The sequence below is a fragment of the Micromys minutus genome, assembly GCF_963924665.1.
Source record: "Micromys minutus genome assembly, chromosome: 1".
In the NCBI taxonomy this organism is placed as follows: Eukaryota; Metazoa; Chordata; class Mammalia; order Rodentia; family Muridae; genus Micromys; species Micromys minutus.
The window spans coordinates 200,417,714-200,429,873 of NC_137969.1; the positions used below are offsets into that span (position 1 = coordinate 200,417,714).

Here is a 12,160-nt window from a genome sequence, read left to right on the forward strand (position 1 = left end):
TGTTGATTCACGAATGGCTAAACTACGCCGAGTGATGACGTCTCCTCTTTGGGCGAAAGATTCGGTGGCAGTAGTCCGTATTCCAGCTGGTGGGAGTTGGCCTCACTGTGCTGGGCGCTGGGCCCCTAGTTTAAGTAGCTAGGAAGTTGGGCTGGGGGGTCGTCCCTGTCCTTCTGCTTCCAGCGTTCCTGGGTTTCCTTCCGCGGCGTGGGGCCTCGCCAGGGACTCGCCGGCCCTCTAGGGGCACAGCTTTAGTGGTGCCTTTTGCGGTGAGTGTTGGGGGTTTTCCTCGCTTGCGCTGATGAGAAGGGAGAGTGGGGGAGCTCAGCCAGACCTCCAGTGAGAGCGCCGCTTCTGCGGAAGTCTTCCCTGGTCCCACAGGCTGCGATCGCCTAGGCAGAGGTGCACTGACAGTTTTACTCTTGTCCTCCTTCACAAGTTTTACTAAACAATGCGCTGTTAGCCTTTTAATTTGTCTTCAGATTTACCTGAGCCAAATAAGAAGTAAGCATTTGTAGGTTTGGCTTATGGAAAGCATCCCTGAACAGGAATTTAGATGAAGCCTCTTGTCTAAAGCCTTTTGACATAGACCAGGTTTGTCTATCTTTTAGTGTTTGTTAGCATGTTGGTTAGCATATTGACCTTTATGTAGCAGATTGAATAAGAACTTTTAGTTCAGTTGCAATGGTAATATGTGCTGAGGATGTTTTTTTAAATCAGTCGACACTACTGACCCTGTATTTTTTTTTTTTAAGAAACTTTATTAAGCAGTCTTAACTAAGTTCTTAGATATGCCTTTGAACAAAATGTTAATGATGCTTTCTTTCTTAATTCTTTTTTTAAGCTGACGAGGTAAAGTAATGAAGGACACTGAAAAGTCCATAAATATATATTATACCCTGACAAGTAATGAGAAACTTTAGTTAGGGAAAAAGAGATATGGAACAGTGGTGACAATTCAACGTGCCCCTTAAGGGATATGTCTGAGTCATTTGCTTTTGAAGGCTAGCCTCAATTTCCTAATAGGCTTTCAAAGATCGAAGAGGGTTAAGTAAAATAGTATGTATAGTTCCTATGACATAGCTGTAATGGTGCAGAAGAGGAAGGAGGCCTTTCCCGCACTCCTCTTTACCTCAACGTTTTGATATGACAGATTTAGTATTTTCTATTATACAAGTAGAACTCCTGTAACTGTCTGTGCCTGCTACTGGAATGGTGGCTTTTCTGTCTTTTAAAGATAGGGCCTTTTCGCCATGTGCTTTTGGAGGCATAGATGGCCAGTAAAAATTACAGTCCCTTGGGCTACTTTTAGTCCTGGTTGATGTGCTCTTTCATTTGCCCGGTGCTGGGAGAATGCAGGATCTTTCATAGACTCACCTCGAGAGTTCTCACCCAGAATTGCTTCCATACATCTTTGTATGCCAGCCATTTGCGTGCACTTTTCTCTAGCCTTCATTTGGAGAGCTCTGCACTCTCTGCAGTAAATGCACTGCTTCTCTCTCCCATTTTCCACTAGGATATGTGGTGTGTGTGTGGAAATGTATAGAAGCAGTGTGTTTTTGAGTTTTGACCCTTATTTGTTGAGTGTTGTTATGTGTATGTTCAGTTTTTAGAAAGACTATGCTACATGTGCTTAGTTAGCGACTTTGTCGTCTGCATAGGGAAATTACTTGAGCACTGGAATTGGAAGTGAGCCTGGGCATCATTATTAATACCCCATTCCTAAAATACACAACAAAGTAGTATAATAAAGGGAACACCTATCTACACATTTGTAAACGTAACTTTTATTCAACTGAATGATTGTCATCTTGGATGCTCACTGCCTGTCTGCTAACCTAGACCTAGCCCTGGAAGCTTCTAGCCTCTTATCTAGGCCTAGAATGTTTTCATCCTCGGAGACTTAATGCTGATTCAGCTCACCCACTGTAGCTCCTTCTAATCTCTGGCTGGCTGGTCATCTCAGTTTATCTGGCACAAAACTCCTCTCTGGCTAACTGATTCAATTTGGCTTCTCTATCAGCTTCTCCCGAATTGCTCTGTGTTGCCTCAAACTAACTCTGGCAATCTTTTCTAATCTTCTGGCTCCTTCTCATTCTCTGGTTCATTCTGTCTTCATCTATATCTAGCTGGTTCTTTCTTTACAGCCTCTGTCTTTATAAAACTTCTTGCAAACTTTTGTAGACTTATGACTTTTGGATTTTTCTCCATTTGGTGCAGTTGATGTTGTTGTTTCTAAAGAGGTTTTAAATTATAGTCTCCCTCTCTCTCTCTCTCTCTCTCTCTCTCTCTCTCTCTCTCTCTCTCTCTCTCTCTGTGTGTGTGTGTGTGTGTGTGTATTTGTTTTTTTTCCTTTTTGAGACAAGATCTTACTGTATTGGCTTAGTTGACCTTAAAGCCATAGTTTCAAGTAATTCTTCTGACTCATCTTTCTAAGTAAAAAGTACCTATAATGGTCCTCTGCCTAAGATATTTTAAAAGTTGAGGACATATTTTCATTCCTTTGATTTGAGGGATACTGCTGAGTGCAACGATTACCAGACATGACTGTATACCAGGGTCTATAATGACTTCTTTTGCTTTTCTAATCAAGAGTTTAGATATGGCTGGTGCTCTGAAATATCTTGTTATCTCCCCCCCCCCTTGTTAATTGTACCTGGGGATTTAGTTTTGAGCTGGTGGCTTTAAATGTAGCCAGTGTAGCACTGCATGGGCTTGTGCCTCCTCACACTTTTGCATCTGCTCTCTCAATGCTCTTGTTAGTTTCAAAAGCAACTATTTCCAAGGAATTTTTTTGGGGGGGTTTCGTTTTTATTTTTCCTCTTGGCAAGATTTTGTGTAAACATTACTTTTATGATTAACCTGACAGCCAAAGAGGATTTTGTATTGTTTTGTTTTCTTTTTCTGTAGACCAGGCTGGCCTGTAACTCAAATAAAACCTCCTGCCTCTGCTTCCCAAGTGCTGGAATTATGTGCCACCACTGTTGGGTGCCAAAGAGTATCTTTTAAAAAGATTTCTTGTAGGTTTTTTCCCCTTCTTTTCTCTTCCTTTCTCCCTCCCTCTCTCTTTCCTCCCTTCTTTTTGGGCTGGCCAGCATGGGACTTTCGACGTAGACCATGCTAATAACCCTGGGTCACAGTGTTCCTTCTGAGTGCCATGCTGTGTACTACTATACCACCTGCTTGCTTTTTTTAGGTACTATTCTTATTGCTTATTGGGTACGGTGTTGCGGAGGGAGGTGTATATATGTTTGTGCATGCGTATGTACCAGAGGAGAAAGTTGGATATTTTCTTCTATCCCTCTCTGCTTAACCTCTTAAGACTGGGTCTTTTTTTTTTTAATTGTAAAATCTTTTTGTAATTTATTTATTTTTGAGACTATAATAAAATTACATCCTTTCCCCTCTTCCTTTCGTCCCAACAAACCCACCTTTATACTAACTCACTTTTAATTCTGGCTTCTTTTTCATTAATTGTTGTTACATACCTACATGTTTATGCATATATTCCTAAATACAAAAATATACCTTGTTTTGTCTATATGTTACTAGTATGTAGGTTTTCCTGACCGACCATTTGCTACCAGATAATCAGTTGGTGTGCTCTCATTAGGAAGACCATTTCTCCTGCCCTTAGTTGCCTGGATTTCCTTGGGTAAAGTTGAGGCCACCTGAAGAGCTGTTGGTTACTGCCAGTGTGTTGGTGGCATTATTGTACCCCTAGGGTTATTGTGCCATGACACTTTTTGTGCTTTATAGCTGTCACAGATGGTAGGACTGTTGGTTGCATTCTTCCTTTTGAACCTTCCATTGTACCTTCTGGTACCAAGAGTACTTGGTGGGCTTTAGGCTTAATTAAAACGTCAGGGAGGAGGCTTTCTGGTCAGTTCCAGCCTAGAGAGAGGCCTTTGGGCTCTATGTCTAAAGTACATGGTGTCTTCATTAATAGGGACTTGCCTTCTATCTCTCTTGGTGGGGAAGGCCAACCAAGGGCAGGAACAGTAGCCTATTCAACAGCCCTGACAACTCAAAAGAGGGCTTTTCATGGTTGTTGTTGGAGGTTTTGTTAGATGGCCATTGGTTTTTGGAAGGACTATTGTTAGCTCTGATTTAAAAAAAAAAATTCACTTAAACTGTTTATGTGTGGTTGATATACAGGTGAGGGCAGGCACAGAATAAGGCAAAGCCTGTGATTGGGCAGTGAAAAAGCAAGGCCTCCGGAGGGGCTGGAGAGATGGCTCTGTGGTTAAGAGCATTGAGTGCTTTTCCAGAGGTCCTGAGTTCAAATCCCAGCAACCTCATGGTGGCTCACAACCATCTATAATGAGATCTGATGCCCTCCTCTGGTGTCAGATGACAGCTACAGTGAACTCATATAAAATCTTTAAAAAAAAAAAAAAAAGAAACAAAAAAGAAAAACTAAGGCAGGACAGAGTTTTGGAAAGGGGATAGAAGCCAAGATAGAGGAGGACAAGGATGAACCATCTCTGTGTGGCTTTGGATAGCCACAGGTAGCTATAAATATCTTGATAGGAATGGATTATTGTGGGACGATTTGTCTTGTGTAGGTGGGCAGATTGTGTCATATCAACTGGCTCTGAGTTTATTGTATGGATGTTTTGTGGAGTGGGAATTTATTGATATAAATCTGATTCCTAAATTACAGGTTTCTAGAGTTTTGATTTTGATGGGCCAGTGGGAATCTTGACATTAACCACAGGGGGCGGTTACTGGGAATGTGAGCAGAGCTCCTGGCAGAGAGTCCCAGGAGGATCAGAGAGTAGCCTGTGGCAGACTGAGATGGAAATTGGGAACTAAGAGAGTCTGCTGAGTCTGGCTAACTGAGATGAAAATACCCTGCTAATGCCATATGGCTCTACGGTGCCAGTGATAGCAAGGGTTGGTGACTCTTTTTAAAATAATTACCGCTACACATACTTATTTATTTATGTACAGACTTAAGTGTATTGTAGTTTTGTTTTAGGTAGATCTTTAATAGTATACTTCTTTATAGTTTCTTTTCAAACTCCCTTGTTTTACCATTCTGTTCTTAATTTTTCTCCCTCTCCACTCCCTAAATAGAGCTTTAATTTCCTATTTAGAGCCCTGTTTTTCTCTTTTCATCAAATCACTGATACCCCATTCTATCCCTCTATTGTTCCCTGCAGTCACTCTAGGCTGTGTACTCACCTGAGGATTTGGAGCTATGCACCTTAGAGAGAACCTGTGATGTTTGAGACTTGGTCTCTAACTAAACCTAAAGCCCACCATTTTGTCTAGCTGGTTGTCCAGTGAGCTTCTTGGACCTTTACACCTCAGTGCTGGGATACATGCATGTACAGCTTTTACAGTGGATGCTGGGAATTCAAACACAGATCCTCGTGCTTGCATAGGTGCTCCTAGACATTGGACCGTTTCCCCCAGGCACCTCAAATAGTCATTTAGAATTGTATTTCTTTTCAGAGCAACCATGGATTTATTAAGAAAAAGTGAGGAAATTCCTGAGGATGGGAGGAGTTCTAACGGTTCCTTTTCTTTTAAAATAACCTTGTTCTATAGCCAGGAATGGCCTTAGACTCACAATCCTTCTGCCTCAATCAGGTATGCATTACCAGGCCTAGCCTAATAAAATTTTCTCTACCTTATCTTTCATTAGACTGTGAGGTGGGGGCTGGAGAGAGAGATCAGTTGGTTAAAGTACTAAGTCCAAACCCTTTCATCATATTTAAAATCTTTTGTAAAAATACAGCGAGGAATCAAGAATGATGGAGGTTTTGCAATAATCTTTATGCCCAACCAGAATGTTTTGGTTTATTGAAGTTATCTAAGGTAGCCAGGGAGATAGCTCAGTGAATTTGATTTCAGGAACCCACCTAAAATAGCCAGTCTTTGCCTGCAGATACATGTAATCTCAGCACTGCAGATATAAAAACAGGCAGAACCGTGGGACTTCAGCCAGCTTATCCTACTTGGCCAGTGCCAGGTCAGTGAGAGACACAATCTCAATAAGCAAGTGGATAGCTCCTGAGTAATGACATTTGAAGTGCCTCTGCTCTCTACATGGAGACATACAAATGCTCAGATTAAATGCATGCACCACCATGTCTGCTTACAATGTTAGTTCTAATGTTAGGATTTTTAACTTTGTGTGGAGGCACACACCTGTACTCAAGACAGAGAGGCACGAGGATTGTTCCAAGCTCCAGGCCCTCCTTTGAGGCCAGCCTGGTCTACAGAGTGAGCTCTATATAGTCAGCGGTACACAATGAAACCCTGTCTTGAAAAACAAAAATAAAAACAAAACAAAACAAAAAAAAAGCAGAACTTGGCTATAGTGAGATTCTGTCTCAAAAAAACCAAAATTCATGATGATATGAAATGAACAAGAAAAATGTTAATTTATTAATTAGGAATGAAAATCCTTTTATGCTGGGACAATTCATGAAGTATATAGTAGGTATTTAATGACTAGATGAATAAGTACAAATGACACCTAGCTGAACTAGTTTATATACTAATAGCAGAAGCTCTGTCTTTCACAAAGAAGCACATTAAAACGTAATTTTCTTTTTGCTGTAAAAAAATAATATACCGAGCATCGGTGGTATCTTAGGGTTTCTTTTGCTGTGAACAGACACCATGACCATAGCAACTCTTATAAGGACAACATTTAATTGGGCTGGCTTACAGATTCAGAGGTCAGTCCATTATCACCATGGTAGGGAGCAGGGCAGCATCCAGGCAGACGTGGTGCTAGAGCTGAGAGTTCTACATCTTCATCTAAAGGCTGTAGTGTCACTGGGCATGGCGTGAGCATACATGAGACCTCAAAGCCTACCCCCACAAGAACACCTCCAAAAAGGCTACCCCTCCTAATAGTGCCACTTCCTATAGTCAGACATTTAAACACATGAGGCTATGGGGTCCATACCTATTCAAACCGCCACAGATAGTGCATATCTTTAATTCTGGCACTTGGGAGGCCGAGGCAGATGGATCTCTGTCAGTTTGAGGCCAGCCTGGTCTACAGATTGAACTCTAGTATAGTCAGGGGCACACAGTGAAACTCTGTCTTGAAAAACAAAAAGTAAAACTTCTAAGTATGTACTCTGTACATATACATATGCATGTACATATATATGTAGGCGAAACTCTCTGAACATAAAATAAAAATAGATATATCTTATAAATAATTATGCTCATTGCCTGGTGTGGTGGTGCATTTCTGTAATCCCAACATGTAGGAGTTAGAGGTGGATCAGAAATTAAGCCCTCACTGTGATCTATTTTACTGAGTCATCTCCCAGCCTGAAATATGATTCCTACGCCAACAGTTTACCTAAATGTATAATTTGAAGGCTTCTGATCAATACAGCATTGTGTAGCCATGACCATAATCAATTTTAGAACATTTCTGTTACTCATACCCACTAGTAGTCACTTCCCATTTTATTTCCCTGAGTTCTGAGCACTTATTTATGCTGTTTCTGTACATATACCTACTGTGGATGTTTTGTGTGATCTGATAGTATCTGGTCTTTTGTGACTGATGCTGCTCCCGTCCTCAAACTCAGCACGATCTAAGAGCTGTGATCTGATAGCTTCTGCCTCTCAAGCGCTGGGATTAAAAACTGCACCAGCACGTGCTGCTCTCTACATGCATTTGGCTTGGAACTTACTAGTAGCCTATGTAGCTATGTATCAAGGCTGTCTCTGAAAGAAAGAAAGAAAGAAAGAAAGAAAGAAGGAAGGAACGAAGGAAGGAAGGAAGGAAGGGAGGGAGGGAGGGAGGAAGGAAGGAAGGAAGGAAGAAAGAAAGAAAGAAAGAAACAGAGTCACAGTATAGGGAATTAGATTTTTTTTTTTCTTTTTTAAAATGGAACCCTTGCCTGTCCTAGGATTGGCCTATAGACTAAGCTGGCCTTGAACTTGCAGATATCCAACTATCCTGCTTCCTAAGCACTGGGAACTATTTTTTATTTTTTGTGTACTCTGGTGTTCTGCTTTCATGTATATATGAGGTCTATTTGTGTGCCTGGTCCTTGCAGAAGTTGAAAGATGAAATGGATCTGTTGGAACTGGAATTATGTGTGGTGATGAACCACAATAGAGTGCTGGGACTCAAACCCAGATCCTTTGTAAGAACAAGTGTTCTTAATCAGTAAGCCATCTCTCCAGCCCTCTAACATTCTGACCTGTTTATGATGTCATCTTAACAAGATCACTGTGCTGTCATAGATAGGACTGTCTAGCTCCTGTATCAGTGATATAAGATGAATGGGAACATCCATCTTCTTCCATGAAAGTAATTACTTCACTGATTTAGTGTACTGGATATGGGTAAAGAAAAAATCTTGAATCTTTCTAATGAAGTAGTTGTTTTTTAAGGTTAAGCAATCATGTAACTATATAGAACAAAACAACCTCTGCTTAAGGTAAACAACCTTTTCATTTTCATCATGTCAGCATTAATTTAAAATTTATTTCATTTTTAATATTTTTTGGAGACAGGGTCTTATTATGTCACCCTGGCCGACCTCCAACTTACAGAGCTCTATCTACCTATGTCTACTGTGTGCTGGATTAAAGGTTTGTGCCACCATATCCAGCTTTAATTTTTTTCAGTTACTTATTTTTAAGATGTAGACAGTGTTTCACTGTGTAGACCTGGCTGGCCTAGAACTCACTGTATGGAACAGGCTGGTCTGGACATAATGCATGGGGATCCTCTGTCTCCCACGTAATTAAAGGTTCACCACACTTGAAAAAAAATTTATCTTCTATATTACGAAATTTGCTTGAGTTGGAATGTAATACTTAACTAATTACTCAGCCTGAGAAACTCTTTTTCTATTAGACTCTAAAGTTTATTTTCCCTTCTTACAACCTTTAACTCCCCTAAGTTCATCTCTGAAGTCTCCCTGTGGCAAATATTTTAGCTATTTTCTCACTGTTTTTTTTTTTTAATTAATTTTTAGATTTCATTTTTTTATGTTTGTGGGATTTTTTGCCTACATGTATGCCTGTGTAGCACATACATGCCTGGTGCCAAAGGATACAAGAAGTGAGCTGCCATGTTGTTTCTGGGAATTAAACCTGGGTCATCTGGAAGTCAGTGTTCTTATTGAGCCAAAAATAAAAGTGCCTGTTATTTCAGAATCAAATTTAGACAGTTATGGAGGCTAACAGCTGTAGTTGGGGTCCAAAGTCTAACGCAACAGGCCGAAGACCAGAGACACAGGAGCTGATTTTTTTTTTTCTTTCTCTCTTTTGTAGTTAGGCAAGAAGAATTCTGTTTTGGTGTTTATTCTGCTGTTCTTTCACATTCGGGGTCTTATCAGCTAGTAATTAAGGCATGTTGAGGACAGGCGATCATGTTTACTTCCTTCTGTTGAGTTCTGTCTTCCTCACGTGCAGTATATTCATATACTTTTACAAAGCTACACCTTTTTGTTTGTTTTCATTTTAGACTGCCCCTTGTAACTCAGGCTGGCCCCAGACTCATTATTCCTTTCCTCCTGCTCCCCTGCTTTCAAGTGCTAGGACTTGAGAAGTGTACCTCTATTTCTGGCTTAGGAGAAAGGAGTTTTGAAGTTACTGTATTTTGGAGTTGAGAAATCAGCAAGTCGCTTTAGAATGAGAAGAATAATGGTTTCCTTGGTGGTTAGAAGAATAACATGAAGTAATATGATTTCTTTTTCCTTTGTTTTGAGACATGGTCTTAGTATATACCCTCGATTGTCTTGGAGCTCTCAATGGCTGGCCTTCAACTCATAGTGAATTTCAAGTGCTGGGATTAAAGGTGTGTGCTACCATGCCCAGCCTTGGCGTGATGTTAGTTATGTGGAGTGGTTTAGTGGGTGACTGTCACATAGTTAATGGCTCAGCAGTTGATTTGTTTTGTGCTACAGAAATTAAGTGATTTATGAATTAAGGTAAGTTTTCCTTTCCTTTTTCTTTTCTACTTAAGAGATTCAGAATGGCGTTGAGTAATGTGGGAGCTAAGCAGCATGTCAGTGGAGTTCACTTCTCTTTTAGTTTACAATGGACACCATGCACCATTCAGTTACTCATGCTCATGAGCACGTGCTGAAAAGAGAACAAAATTAACTTAAGACCATAGTTTCATTCCTCAGCAGATATTGGACATTTAAATTTGATGATTTATGTTTAAGATATCTAATTAGATATGTGGATGGAAGGTATCATAACCAAATTTATCTTTTGGACAGGAATATATTAAGGTTGCAAGTTGAGGCGCTAGAAGCTGAAATTACAGTGTTCAAACATTGGAATACTTTAATTTGAATTTAAATATTCTGTTTCTTCATTTAGGAATGAATGAGAAATGGTTTTCACTTATGTATTTTTTTTTTCTAGAGTTCTCATAAGTACATCTTAAAACCTTCAAGATGGTTCTAGCAGATCTTGGAAGAAAAATAACATCAGCATTACGCTCATTGAGCAATGCCACCATTATCAATGAAGAGGTATGAAAATACAGTGTGAAACACACGTGCTAATGCATAGATACTAGGGATAGAGAACTGGACTCTAGACCTGTGATTCATTCATGTAGATTTGGTACTTTAAATACACAGTAATAGTAAGGAGAAAATTTACTACTGTGTTATTTTACCTTTTTTTAACTTAATTTTTAAAATTTTTAAAATTTCAAAGTGTGTGTAGGTGTGTGTGGGAGTGTGAGGGTGTTATGCGAGTGCCCGTGGAAGCCAGAAGAAGTTGGGTCTCTGGAGCTGAGGATTACAGGGAATTGTGAGCTTTCTAAGCTCTAGAAATCAAACTCAGGTCCTCTGGATGAGCAGCAAGTGCTCTTACCCTCTGACCCATCTCGCCTTCTGTTAATTTCACTTTATTAGTCAGAACTTATAAAAAATCCCCCAAATCTACCTTTAGTTAAAAAAAAAAAGCTAAAATAATGTAGCTTTTGAATACAAGTATTTGAAAATATAGTATGTTGTTCTGTCTCAACATGTAAAGATTAGCGTTTCAGCCAAGTGTGGTGGTGACTACTGCAGGGATAATTAATACTTCGTTATTACTACCTGTGTAAACCTAAATGCCATGCCTTATTTCACAGAATGACTGGGATTTGATAGTATTTTCTCTTGAAGGGTAATTGAATAAATCTTTTCTCACCTCCAACAGAGTGGCATTTCTATGCTGTTAGTAAGCCGCTGCAGTACATGAAGCCTGACCGGCCATTGTTTCTATGTTGCTGGAGTAAAACACTGAGCGTATTTCAATTTTATTTATTTTCAGGTATTAAATGCTATGCTGAAAGAAGTATGTACGGCATTATTGGAAGCAGATGTTAATATTAAACTAGTGAAGCAACTAAGAGAAAATGTTAAGTAAGTTGAACTAATTGTATAAAAACAAGACAAACTAAGTTTGGTTTACTGGGATTGAAGCAGTAAATAGAGGAAAGTTTGCTTTATTATAAGATACTTCTATACAGGACTGGAATGTTATAAATTCATGTGTCAGAAAACTTCCTATGACACAGATATGGTGGCTTGTGCATGGGAAGCTGAGGCAAGAGGAGTATCATGAGTTCAATACCAGCCTTTGTTACACAGTGAGCTTCAGGTGAGCCTTGGCTAGAAGATGTAAATGGAGAAAAGGAGAAGGGAGAGAGTACGATGGAAGGACTATATTTCCATAATTATGGTTTTATGAACAAAACCAAGGACAGCTTTATTTCATTGTAGATTTTCTTCTATCTTGTTTATTTGGTTGGGCGTAGTCATTTATTATAGTTAAATGTGATAGAATTTTAATGTAAAAGGTTTTCAACAATTAAGTTTCTTCCCGAAATTGTAAGATTATGAGTCTACCTTCTTTATGATTAAAGAGTTATATTCTCTTTTATTCTGCATTTTGGTTTCTCTGTCCCTGCTTGAAGGAGTCCTCTGTATGGTCTTTGTTACAATTTTCATTGAGAGAGACATATGGCCAGGGCACCTGAAACCAGACAGACAGGCACTTCTAATAATTTCTTGAACCCCAGTCCTAGCATTCCTTCTCTTACATTGATTGTCTGGGCGAAGATACAGAACAACTAGCTATTTAACAGTTAGAGCTAGAAAGTCAGTGTGATTCTCTGTATATAAAATTTGCAAGCTAAGATTAATAT

At 39.6% G+C, this 12,160-nt stretch overlaps 1 protein-coding gene across 1 annotated transcript in view; it reads left to right on the forward strand.

The window, feature by feature from the left end:
- Window positions 1-31: 31 nt before the first annotated feature.
- SRP54 (signal recognition particle 54) overlaps window positions 32-12,160 on the forward strand; it is a 34,674-nt gene continuing 22,545 nt past the window's right edge. Inside the window, exons 1-3 of the mRNA XM_080911448.1 lie at window positions 32-269; window positions 10,381-10,490; window positions 11,284-11,375. Of these exons, the coding sequence (XP_080767574.1) occupies window positions 10,413-10,490; window positions 11,284-11,375 (170 nt within the window). The 5' untranslated portion in view covers window positions 32-269; window positions 10,381-10,412. The remainder of the gene's footprint in view (window positions 270-10,380; window positions 10,491-11,283; window positions 11,376-12,160) is intronic.